General features: G+C 54.7%; 1 protein-coding gene across 1 annotated transcript; it reads left to right on the forward strand.

Moving 5' to 3' along the window:
* Positions 1–5,107: 5,107 nt before the first annotated feature.
* Positions 5,108–9,173, forward strand: LOC307113450 (protein SPMIP1; the record flags this gene model as incomplete). The annotated part of the gene is made up of 2 exons (XM_079795068.1): positions 5,108–5,591; positions 9,136–9,173. 2 exons carry the CDS (start codon positions 5,108–5,110, stop codon positions 9,171–9,173), a joined length of 522 nt encoding a protein of 173 aa, XP_079651194.1.
* Positions 9,174–13,295: the final 4,122 nt, after the last annotated feature.

Raw genomic sequence — 13,295 nt, forward strand, 5'->3', positions numbered from 1 at the left:
GTTTGTCCTGCCCCTTCTGGAGGGGGCAGCCTCGTCTGTGGGCCCGGACTCCCAACAAGGTCTGTGGCCTTTGAGGGGTGCAGGCTTTGCCCAGGGGGTCTGGACAGGCCACCGTAGGCTGGGTTTGTCCCCAGAGGAGCACAAGGCCAGAGTCACTGGATTCTATACCTCGTCGGAGCCCCGCGGGTGTTGGGAGGCAGCTTTATCAGGTAGCAGGGTGGACTTTGGCATCAGGTACCTTAGGCTTAAACACTGGCTCAGCCACCCTCCTTGGGGAGGCTGCTTCACCTCTCAGAGTGCGCCGCCCTCGGCGGTTGGAGGGTTTGGTCACGTGGAGCGGGGAGTCTCAGCCGCCGCTGTCCGCTGCCGTGACTGCCTCCTACACGGCTGGGCCTGGCGGTCCCCCGCCGGTTACTTCAAAGACATCCCGGTGAGATCTGTGCACGTCTGGTCAGCAGCTAGAGCCACGGGGCAGCTCTTATCTGCACCTGGACTGGCTGCTATGGGAACCGGCTACTGTTTGTACAAACACCTTGAAAACTGCAACTTAACCCTGGACAGGCCGAGGCCAGACCCTTTCGGACTCACTGGTCCCCTTGGCCCTTGGCGGCCAGGACCATCCCTCTTCGGGGGCGAAGGAGGTTAGGCCGACGCCAGCCGCCCTGCAGAGATCCTCAGCCCGGGTGGACCCTGCCCTGTCACGCCCAGATGCCTGCCTCTTCCTCACCCGGTTTCCTCTGAAACCCAGGGCCGCACTCATCAGCAACGCTGCCAAGAAGGAAACGTTTAATTAACATGTCTCTCTCCAATGCGCTTATAAACACTCCGGCCCTGGACCACATGTCTAGTCTTAAGACTTCAAAGCGGCCTGGAAAGCCACATTTTGATGAGTTTGGTGTAAAAGGAATCCGGCGCATAGGGATTTAATTTCCCTTGAAAATTGCACAGCCTGAAAAATTAGCAAAATAATGGCTAATGGCAAAAATGAGTGCTCCATCCTTGTCAACCCCCCAAGTTTGTAGTTTGAAATGGGGAACAAGATCGTTAATTTCAGTGCCCCTTGGCCTTCGTGCGGCCGGATGGAAGCAGGGGGTTCTGGGAAAGGAGTGGAGTCGGTCCAGGTCTCCCTTAAGGTGGAGGGGTGGGGCTTTGGAATCAGAGGAGTCCACTCATGAAAACTCCCCAGAACACATCTTGTTTAGCTCATTTGTTTTCTCCTCACAATAGCAAATCACAACTCTCAGAGGGAGTAAAAATGTCACATCGCTCAAGGCAAGCTTGAATTTGATTTTTCCCCCTCTGGCTTTGTCCCAAGGATGCTGCCCAAACACATGGTGGGAGGAATCTTTTTAAACAAAGGGATCCTTTTGCTTGTGATAAGGCTTTTGTCTGGGCCCCTGAGCACACAGGGAACCAGCGAATGTGCAAGGAATTTAGGGTGGCCCGCCCCACACCCCTTCTCTCTTCCTCAAGAGTCCCAGCAGGCAGGCCGGAGATGGGGAATTTACAAGCCTGACTCATGTGGCTCCCATCCAGGGGTGTTTCGCATGTTGGACTTGCTTATCTCCCCGGACAAAGCTGAGACGAAAGAATCCGTGAGCCTTTTATTGCCCACATTACACCCTCTGCCATGACCACCGCCTTCCCAAGGCACCAGACACTTCTCCCTATTGGCGTGGACGTTCTTAGGACAAAACTGGCAGGTGATCTCAGAGAAGGAAACCTTGGCAGAGGTGCCAAGCCCCGGAAATGCCAGCTTCAGGCCCAGCTACAAGCAGCCAGTGCAAGCAGCAGCAGAAAAACCCGGTGCATGAGAAACGCTCAGAAAGCACTGGGTCGAATGCTGCAGGTTCGCGTCTGGATCCCAGTCCCAGCTCTGCCACCAGCTCTGTGCCTCGGTGCCCGCATCCATCAAATGGAAAAAGAATGGGGAACTTAGAGACTAAGGTTAACCTCTAGAAAGACCCTACCATACCACCAGACCCCCACTGGCTGGGCAAACCACTCCCCACCCAGAGCTGCTGGGAGAGGGGCTGCCTGAGTATTGGGGAGACTCAGTTCCCCAAGACAGAGCAGGAGGAGTACCCAACAAGGGGCGGGGGCTTGTAGAGAAGCCATTTAGCATGGTGGTTACAAGCATGGGCCCTGCCACGGCCTCCAGCAGATCACTGACCCTCACAGGAAACAGTGCCAGGTTCTCTCTCCAGTCACCTGGGCAATGGGTCCTATTCCGTAGAGTGTTTGAGGATGGAGACAAATGCGTGTGAAGAGCACAGTGTCTGTCCTGTACACGGTCAGGTCACAAAATCACAACTACGCATGGACGCTGCCTAAGATGAGTCTCCGAGAGCTTAAACCCGGAGGGGCTGTGTGGGGCAGTGGGCACTGCGTCCTGGAGAGCCAGTGGCAGCCCCGGGCTTGGGTTGGGGTGGAGCCTTATCAGTGGGCGGGGTGGGCAATGACAGCTGCAGCGAGGCGGGCTGTTGGTGGCCTGGGGGAGCGGCCAGAAAGGTGGGAGGGTGCCCCAGCTCCCACCCCAGGCTCCCCTGTTTCCCAGGTTCAGCGTCCTCTTTCCTCAGCACAGGCGGAGGCCAGAGACAGGCCTGGGGCTGACCCCACACCTTCCCAGGGATTGCTGGGTGGGTTTTGCATGGGTTAGTAAAGAAAATTATCATCGCTAATAACATTAACGCTAGGCACTTAGGATTGTCTTCATTTTACAAGGGAGTTTGCAGGGGCTCAGAGGGTTGCCTGACATCACACGGGCGGTAACCACCAAGGCTGCGGTAAAACCCGGGGCCGAGCTGTGGGAAGGGGGCCCTGAAGCCCAGCGCTGCATGCAGGGGTCTGCACAGGGCGGGGCCCGGAATTCGAAGGCGGCTCTCCCTGGGGCCATCGGCTGTCCTTGGGCCCGTTGGAAGGCAGCACTTTTGGGGCGCTTCTCTGCTTCCTCCCACTCCCCCCCGCTCCTGGGGAGCCTGACCATCCTGCAGGGGAGCCGATGGTCCCCCGACTGCTCTGTCTGGTTGTCCGCCTGGTGGGTGGGAGGTCGGCTGGCCGGCGGTCGTTGCCATGGTGACCGCCAGGGGTCGCCTTGGACACGCAAACTGCGGCACCGAGGGCAGCCCCTGGGGCGGAAGGCGCAAGGTCTTCTCTCTCTCTCTCTCTCTCTCTCTCTCTCTCTCTCTCTGCACCTGGATTTACCAGCCTGGGGGTGGGGGCGGCCCGGGTCAGGGAGGCTTTCTAGACTTCAGGGATCGGACCCCGCCCCCGGGTCCTGCCACCCCTCAGCCCCGCAACTGCTGACTTTGTCCCTCCGTCCTTCCCCGTCCACGCAGCTGCCACCGAGCTAAGGTGACGTGCCCTGCTCATCGTGAGCCTTTTTCTAAGCACCTGCCGAGTGCCAGGCAATACCCCGGAGGTACAGATGCGGCGTTGAGGAAGGCGAGACGTTTTGTGGTTTTGTTCGCTCGCAGCTCCTGGCACACAGAAGGCCCTCCGTCTGGAAAGAAGGGTGCTCACAGCCAGGTTTTTAAAGCCTGGATTAAAACGGTGTTTGCACCATTAACCAGGGACCACTGTGATGCTCCAAAGGAGGCCTGCAGACCCAGGTTGTCCCGTTTAACCAGCTGGCTCTCGATTTCCCAAACTTCCTCAGAGCCCTCGTTTTTCCGGGTGGCACATTGAGGACAGTCCCTGCAGCTGTGTCCTCTCCGCCTTTCAGAAGGGGGGCCCGCTCTGTGAGTCTCCTCCCACTCTGCCTGGCTCACTCGTGTCCATAGCTCAGGTCTCAAAGGACGCTTCCTCTAGGAAGCCTTCCCTGACCACCACCCCGCTTCCCCGCCTCCCCTTCCACCCACCCAGTTCTGAGTCTCTCTCCCCTTCTGGACTGTGAACGCCTGAGGGCAGGGGGCATGTGGACTCTGTCCCTCCTCATCTACCGTTGGTGCCTGGCTCTGTGCCTGCCACAGGCTCAAAAGCAAATGCATGTTGGTTGAAGGAATCGCTGAGAGCGCAACCTGCAGAGTGAAAAGGCGAGTGGTACTCACCTCCTTCTCACCGGCTTTCACCCCTGGAGGGCCCTGTTTGGGGGAGGGGGGTGCTGCAGAGCACTGGTGGGTCCTCCTCTGCCCCACCCTCCTCCCCCCAGCCTGTGCCTCTCTCACGGTGCTTGCCACACTCCATGGTGGCGTTTTGTGTTTGTAATACAGGCCATGGGTTTTGGAGTCCATCCCAGAGTGAGCATTCAATGTCGCTGAGCTCAGTGTCCTCATCTGAAGAAGCCTGGGAGTGAGTCGCTGTGAGGATTCAGTGAAATCCCTCAGGAAAACCCCAGCTCAGGGCCTGGCACAGAGGTACCACCACATACCAACCACATGCCCTGGAGCATGACCATCCTTGCCCGAAGCCTCCACTTCCCCATCTGAAAAGGAGGCTCTGAAAGCCCCGTCATCGAGGGGTGACTTAAAGCGTATGGGGCACAGCTGGTGCCAGGCAGGTACTTGCTAGACAGCCGCTGACGCTCATGGAGGGCTGCTCTATATCAGGCACTGCCCACGTGGTGATACACTGGCCTAATGCCATTTTCTCAATGCTAAGGGTACTTTCCATGATCGTCTGGATGTGCCGATGAGGCCACGCAGCTGTGGAGTGGCAGAGCTGTGTCTAGGAGTTGGCATCCAGAGTTGCCATGGCAACCCCCATCCCCAGCCATGGGTCCAGAGTTTCCTTTAGGAGGAGACTAGGCCTCTGTTTGGACCCCCTTGGATGCCTGGCGGATAGCAGGTGTACACTGAGGTTTGCTAAATGGAATCGAGGCAATGGCACCCCATGCATCACCCCAAGACCCCTGAGCCCTGAATCCCTCTGGGGCAAGCACCTGGGTGGGTTGTGGTGGCTTTGCTCCCTTTTCCAGCCCGGTCTCTCCTACAGCCTGCGAACGGCCCCAGTCCCCCCTGTCCTCAGCCCCTCCTCTCCAGCAGGACCTTAGCAACCCAGCCCTCATTGGCTACACGTATCCTTGGAGACAGGACACCAACAGTGCAAACACAGGCCAGAGAACTGTGGGCAGAATGTCTCCAACCTCCCTGCCATCCCCCTCCCTGCCATGAAGGACCTGCTCACCTCCCAGGGCCAAGCCCGCTGGGAGGAGCGCATCAGGAAGGAGGCTGTCGCCCGAGCCACCTGGAAGGTCAACCATGGCCACAAGTACCCCAAGGAGAGGTCCCTGCCCGGGAAGCGGCTCCAGCAGGCCCTCTTCCACTCACCCCTGGGAGTGGGGACCTTGCCTGCCACCAGCTCCCCTGACAGAAGGACCGGGCTGCCAGAGACCAAGGGGGTCGGAGCCCCGCCGTCCAGGAGAGTGGACATCCAGGAGGCCCAAAGAGCAACGCGGGGGCCCGCAGGCCAGACCAAGCCAGAGAGCTTAGAAATGAAGCCGGTGCCCTCGAGCACCCTGCAGCTGCTCTTCCAAGGCATCTCCCACGATGGCCAAGGCCGGGCCTCGTACCTCCGGGAGCGGAACCGGCAGAAGCCAGCGGAGAAGTTTCAGTATCCAATCTTATCCTCCTGGGAGTACGGCTGGCACGTGGGTAAGGGCCACCACCTCTTGCCATTCCAGGCCTTCGCAGGCAGCCTGGCCCCCTCCCCAGCCTCGTGCTTCATCACCCCTCACTCTCCAGCACACCCTCCTGGCTCCCTCTCTCTGAGCAGGCAGGCGCCCTCACTCTTCCAGGCCTTTGCACATCTGGTGTGTCTGCCTGGAATGTTCCTCCTGCCCCGCCCTCTGCTGGCTAACTTCCATATGTCACCACCTCTGGGAAGTCTTCTGAGAGTCCTCCAGGCAGCTTTTGGAGTCTGCAAACGCCCCGGGCCCATGGTGTCACCATTCCTTGAATATGCATCTGGTCTGGTGAGCCCTCTGGGTTCCAGGACTTCATAGGTAACTTTATTCATGTCCTCCCAGCTCCCAGCTTGGGGCTGGTACTCAGTGACATTGGAATGAATGATCCAATGAATATATATAGCCTAGGGAAGGAGGGCTCCGTTTGGACTCAGGAAGTGTGCGTTCAAGGCCTGGCTATACCACTTCCAAGTTGTGTGAGCTCCAGCGAGAATCTTGACTTTCTCAGGCCTCAGTTTCCACATCTGAAAAATGGGAGTAAATTAGTATTTGCCTTTCTCTGTCACAGAGTTTTGGGGAAATCAGGTGGGAAACACATTGAACAGGAATTATCTTCACAAAAGCCACAGGAGGTGGGCAGGACAGACATTCATTCATTCAACACGTGACCCTCTCCTTCGGAATCCCAACCCTGGCCCAAATGCTCAGAAGAGTGACTGAGTTTGAAATTAGGATGTCTGGGTTTGAATTCTGGTTCATTCATTCATTCAACAAATGTTTACTGAGCACCTGCTATGTGCCAGGACCTTTTTTGTCCCTTGACTACTGCAGAAAACAAGACAGGGCCCCTCACAGCGGTCCGGCAACAGACAGGTGTGTGATGTGTCCCTGCTACAGAGCAGAGCGTCTCAATCTTGTTAAAATGCAGGTTCTTATCTGGCAGGCAAGGACTGGATGGACGAGATTCTGCATTTCTAAAGAGCTCCCCAGTGACGCTGATGCTGCAGGTCCATGGACCATGCTTGAGAGTCAGGCTATAAAAAGAGGGGAACCAGGAGAAGGAGATGGAGACGGAGGAGCTATGGTAGACAGGGCGGTCAGGAAGGCCTGCTGGGGAGGGGGCGTTTGAGCAGTGTCCTGAGTCCTATCTACCATCCGGTTCTTCTGAAATCAGCCCGCCACCCTGCACCCACAGAGTGAGTCTCCCTTTAGGGCCCTACGGGACTTCCCTGTTCCCCCCCTGCCTGGCCCACGATCCTTGCCCACTGCCTCTGAAGCCGCTGCCAGGCCTGGGGCCACCAGATGGAGCAAATTTAAATACAGGCTGCCCAGTTAGTTTGAATTTCAGGTGAACAATTTTTTCAGTGTAGGTATGTTCCAAATATTGCATGGGCTATACTGACCCTGAAAATAATTTCTTGTTTATCTGAAATGCCAATGCACCTGGGCTTCCCGTGACCCCGACATTGGAGCCGGGAAGCTGATTCTGATTCTGGACCCCCCTGGGTGCAAGGGCCATGCTGGGCTCAGGGCAAAGGCAGGAGACTTGCCTCCGCAGGGGTTCTGCTGAAGCTCACAGTTGCTCTGGAACCTTGTGTAAGCTCTGGCCTCGTGGCCCTAACGGTTAGTAACCCAACCAGCCCAGGGGCCAGACGGGGAAGAGATGACAGACCCTCTGCTGACCACTTCTCCAACCTCCCCACACAGTCACAGGCAGAGTTGTGTCACCCAGTGGGAGCAAAGAGCATGGGGAACAGGGGTTAAAGGCATTGTCCCCAGAGCCCCAGCGGGGTCAGCCCCAGTGCCCTTTACACAGAGAAAGCAGCAATCTAGTGCCTGGCACATGGTGAGTGCTCAACAAATGGTGACTGGTATTATTATTATTATTATTATTATTATTATTTAAACAGATAGGTTTTGCAGCCTATGGGCATTGGGGGGCAGGTCGTTCAGCCTTGGGCAGGATCCTGGAGGTGCTCACCATAGAGCACTGGGCCAGGTGGGGTGCCACTAGACTGGGGGAGCAGTGTGATGAGGGGTAAGTGAGTGTGGGGTAGGGATGGGGATAAAATAGGTAACAATTGGAATGGCCTGCATGCCATCCATCAGGCACATCCTGGCAGTTGAGCCAAAGCAGGGTCTCCAGGTTGCCAAGCTGCCAGGCGTGCCCGTTAGCTATCGGTCCTCGGAGGAGTGGGGTCCTCGGGGAGAGGCGGCGGCTGCTGCGAACGGCGCAGAGGACTCACTGCCTTAGCCCCCGGAGCAGTGGCAGCAGAGGGTGCCTGCCGGCCCCTCGGGTTGGGCGAGGGCTGGCCGGAGGCGTGGTGCCCCAGCTCAGCCGGGCCTTTTCTGTGTTCCAGGGGATGTTGTGAAGAACGCCAGGCTTTCAATATATGCCAGGTGCCAGCCCATCACCAAAACCTTTCACAGCAAAAGCGGCGTCTTCCATTTTCCTCAGCGAACAGACCAGCTAATGTGAACTCCGCGGGGTTCAGGAGCGGCTCCTTCCTGTGCCCTCGTCCAGCTGGACCCTGCGGAGAGGAGATGCTGTGCCACCCGCCCTCCCCGTGCGGGCAGCCCGTCCCTGCTGAGCACGACGCTAGTGCTACCCGGGACCCAGCATCTGCCCTCGGCCCTCGGTGACCGCAGCTCCTCACGGAGCTCCCACCACCAGCCCCAGCCTGGGCCGCCGCCCGGGTCAACCCCGAAACCCAAGTAAGGCCCTGACCCAATCAAACTTGCTGCACAGGACAGCGCTCCAACCAACTGAGCCACACCGGCCAGGGCAGTATTTTCAGCTTTGTGAGCCATCAGGTCTGAACTGCAAAACCACTCAGCTCTGCTGTTGTAGTGTAAAAGCAGTGTGGACAGAACATAACCAAGTTCTAATAAAACTTTATTTAAAAAAACTGGTGGTGGGCTAGCTTTGACCATAGTAGTAGTTGGCTGAACCCGAGGTTAAATGAAATATATTATTAAAATTAATTTTACTTGTTTTTTTGTTTGTTTGTTTGTGTTGTTTCTTTATTTTAATGGAACTACTAGAAAATTACAAATTGGCTCATGTGGGATCCCTACTGAATCTAAGCACTTTGCAAACTCTGAGGGATATTTTGTTACCCGGGGAGAAGTGTGTGTTGTGAGTGTGAGAGAGTGTGTGTGAGTGTGTGAGTGTGCATGTGAGTGTGAGTGTGTGTGCATGTGTGTATGAGTGCGTGTGTGTGTGTGTGTGTGTGTGTAGGGGTGATGTGTGGACTCCGATGATAACCTAACCAGAGCTTGTGGAGGTGGCTCCTTTGCTTGATTTTCCACTGCTGAGAGGGAAGCCCAAGGGTAGACTGGCCGGCAGCTGCTTTCAGCGGGTGTTTGAACCTGCACCCTCTCTAGGCTCATCCTTTCACTAAAGGGAAGTTACCCAAAATACCACCAGGTGGTGCTGTCCGTCTGCCGGGTGTGGTGGTTGGACCGGGGAACCGCATTCTCCGCTGGGCTCTGTCTTCTCTGCTGTGTAGCCTTGGACTTCCACGTCCTCAGCTGTAACATGGGCTGACACCAGACTGTGAAAAGGTGCACTTTGGGGCAGGCTGACCTGATTTGACTTCTGACTGCACTAGGGCCACATTAAGATTTTTGTGGGTCTTAGGCACCTTTGACTTCATGAATCCCTTCTTACATTAAAAAACAGTAGTAAGAGCTATATTTTACATGGAGCTGGTGCGGCTTAGTGGTTGAGTGTTGACCCATGAACCAAGAGGTCCCCGAGTGCCTGGGTTGCGGGCTTGATCCCCATTAGGGAAGGTGCAGGAGTCAGCCGATCGATGTTTCTCTCTCATCAGTGTTTCTATCTCTCTATCCCTCTACCTTCCTCTCTCTCTCAAAACAGTATTAAAAATGAATTATATTTTACAACTACATTAATTAAAAGAAAATATATTAATACTATACATTAACATTTTTCTTCAACCTAAAATTTTATTTTTCCCTTCTTATTCTCAAAGAAATCAAAACACTTCCATAGCCCTAAAAGTCTCATGGGCCCTAGACCCTCCGCCTACGATGCCTCATAGAGGAGTCGCCCTGGGCTCCACTCACCAGCTGTGTGACCGTGGGCAAGTTGTTTAACTTCTCTGGGCCTCAGTTTCCTCATCCATAAAATGGAGACAACAAACCCCACATTTTCAGTGCTGTGGTTGGAATTTAGTGAGATAGTGTATACCGCTGTGCCTTCTTAGAGCACAGCCTGGCACAGAGCAAGCCTTGGCAAATGGCAGTTGTTATTATCATTATTTATCATTATTACCATCTTTAAAGATATTTTCACCTCTAGCTTCTATAAAACTATTAAAATTTTTCAAGCATGCCGAAACCGGTTTGGCTCAAAGGTTCGATTCCGGTCAGGGGCACCTGCCTTGGTTGTGGGCACATCCCCAGTGGGAGGTGTGCAGGAGGCAGCTGGTCGATGTTTCTCTCTCATCGATGTTTCTGGCTCTCTATCCCTCTCCCTTCCTCTCTGTAAAAAAAATCAGTAACATATATTTTTAGAAAATTCTCAAGCAGAAATCTCAAAATAAATAAGTCAGAAAAATGAAATGAAACACCCAGGGCATTTGATAGGGGAAATAGAGTTTCCTAAAGCAGAGAGGGTCAGGAGGCATTTTTACAAATGACTAATACATTTTCTCCTGCCATCAGGGAACTCAGAGGTAGGAACATGGGCTTGCTCCAATCAGCCCAAACCTGGGTCACCTGGGGAGTGTGTGTGTGTGTGTGTGTGTGTGTGTGTGTGTGTGTGTGGCATTTGTCTTAGAGAAGGGGAGATTTCATGGAGTTTTGAAGACCATGAAAACTTTAGACCTATGGAGAGAGAGACACTGTGTTTGCAGGGAAGAGGGGCAAAGAGGGAAGGAAAGGCAGAGGGAACAGCATGTGCAAAGGCCTGAGGCAAGCAGGTAAAGGGCAAGTTCAAGGAACCACAGGCCAAGGTCAAGAAACCACAGTGGCCCTAGCTGGTTTGGCTCAGTGGATAGAGCGTCAGCCTGGGGACTGAAGGGTCCTGCATTCAATTCCAGTCAAGGGCACATGCCCAGGCTGTGGGCTTGATCCCAGTAGGGGGCAGGCAGGAGGCAGCCAATCAATAATTCTCTCTCATTATTCATGTTTCTATCTCCCTCTCCCTTTCTCTCTGATCAATAAAGATATATTTAGGGGGAAAAAGGAACCACAGTGATGTTTACCTTTAGTGGATTTTAAGGCTTTAGTTCTTCAGTCCTGTTGACATCCCATTTTATAAACTTCAAATATTATTTGAGAAACGTTAACATACTAGAGGGCACTGTTAATTTTTCAAACCCTAATTTATGCCCTCAGAAAGCATTCCTTAACTTTTTAAATTAGGCATTTCCATCTGGATTTCTAAAAGAAAAAATACAACAATTTACTACTCAATATCTGCTATCTTTTGCTCAAATATTTTCTTTCTGTAAAAACTATTATCTTTTTAAAATCTGGGGGACAGGGTTCTTGAATTTGTATTTTTAACTGAAAAAAAAATCATTCATAAATTAACATACAAAAATGTACAAACACAGACATTGGACAAGTAATTACACGAATAATGAGGGTGAAGAAGGAGCCATACGGGGCGCTGTGGGAAGGTGTAACCCAGGGTCCCAGAACAGACTGGGGGAGCTGGTCAGAGCAGGCCCCCCTGACTGAGCGGGGTTTAAGCTGAGTTTTGAAGAATGAGAAAAAGTTTGCTAAGTGAATGGGGGAGAAGAGCGATCCAGGAGAGGGGAACAGCACGTGAAAAGGCCCAGTGGCTGGGGAGAACATGAATGAACGGAGGAGCGAAACGGGGTGGCTATAGTGGACAGACGGTTGAAAATGGAGTTGGAAAGCTAAGTCAAAGCCAAGACATACAGGGCTTTTCAGGATCTGGGAAGGACTTGGGTCTTTACCCAGAGAGAAATGGGGAGCCATTGAGGGTGTCAGGCAGGGAGATTGGGGGCATAGGATGAAATTTGCATTTTAGGAAGCACACCCTGCTTGTTGGGAAAACAGATGACAGGGAACAATGGTGGAGGTGGTGGGACCAGAGAGGAAGCAACTGATTATCACTGAGCAAGACTGTGTGACTTGGACCAGGGCAGCCCCCTTTGCCCTTGGCCCTGAGGAGCCTGGCGTCTCTCTGCAGCCGTCTCGCTTACATGGAGACCTCAGAAACCAAGCAATCACTCGGCTAGTGTTCCGTTCAGGCCACTCATAGTTTCCCAATTAATTTTCTCTGAAGAATCAAGTGAGTGCACATGCGTGTGTGTGTGTGTGTGTGTGTACACACGTCCTTGTTTCCTTGAAATTCCCTTAGTGTCACTTCATTTCAGTAGCTTCTCTGAATTCTAAGGCGTGGAGCTGCTGGGGCCCGGGGCCTGAGGCTCGGGTAACCCACTCTCCTTCAAGATGTGACTGTGGCTGAGAGTCTGTGACCTCCGCCTTCAGGGCCACCTGGGTGGAAGCTCTGATGGGGACACGTGGCAGCGATGCAGGTGTGACCCCCCTCATGGCTCTGCCCTCCCACACGCCCACCTGGCTGGGGAGAGGGATGCGGTTGGCCCTTTCTCTCCCGGTGTGGAGCTGCCTTTACTTTCCGCTCCAACCCCAGGGACAGGAGCTGCTGGCTTGGAGCCGCTCCTTCACCCCGCCCTCCCACACCCCCCCCCCCCCCCGCAAACACACAGGGACAGGATGAAGGGAGGGGGGAGGCAGGAAAGGGGTGCTGATGAGGAAGAGAAAATAACAGGACTGGAAGTGGGGGCGTCTCCATTTCTCGGGGCTCACTTGCCCAAATACTTGCTGAGCTGAATGAAGAAGTGGATGGTGAAAACTCATTCCCAATCATTAAACTCTCGAGAGCCACATGCCTCCAAACTTAAAGTGGCCCACCCTTCCACGGAGCAAGTCCTGTTCATGAAAACCAGCCTCCACCTGTGGAGGGCTGACCTGGTGTCAGGCGCCTGGCGTTTTACCGGCATTATCTTACTTAATCGTCACATGGGAGGCTGACGCTCGCATTAACCCCATCGGGCGCTAAGGAAATGGAAGGTAAGTGACCTGCTCGATGTCCCACGGCCAGGGTGGCTCCAAAGTGAGCTGGCCCTCATGCTGTGCCTCTTCTCGCTCGGAGAGTGAGTTTAAAATCTGGTCCTCGGTAAACAACTCACGAAAGAGAAGTCTGGCCTGCAGCCACGGGGGCTTGTTAAGGCTCCTGGGCAGGTGCAGGCCTCCAGAGACAGGCTCGGGGCGGGGCGGGGGGTTCCCGTGGCAACAGGTGCGCAGTTTCAAACCCTCTGAGCAAAGCTGACGCTGAGAGAGTGCCTAGGACCAGGCGTGCTCCCCGAAGGGCCATGGGAACCCGTCCAGGCAGGTGACCCAGGGCAACAGGGCAGGTGAGGGGAGTCTGCAGCTGCTTCAGGCTGTGGCCAGTGAGAAGCCCCACTCTGTGCCTCCCCTCTGCCCCCTGCCCCCTGCCCCCGTGCCCAGCAGTTTGCCCGGACTGAGAGCTGGCAGATGCCGTGGCTCCTGTAACCTCCTCTGTGCAGGGACAGAGGGATGGCTCGTCACCAAGGAGGCCTCAGGGTGGTGGGGCCAGGTCAGGGCCTCGGGCACCCTCTCTTAG

Source organism: Cnephaeus nilssonii, assembly GCF_951640355.1.
Source record: "Cnephaeus nilssonii genome assembly, chromosome: 17".
Taxonomy (NCBI): Eukaryota; Metazoa; Chordata; class Mammalia; order Chiroptera; family Vespertilionidae; genus Cnephaeus; species Cnephaeus nilssonii.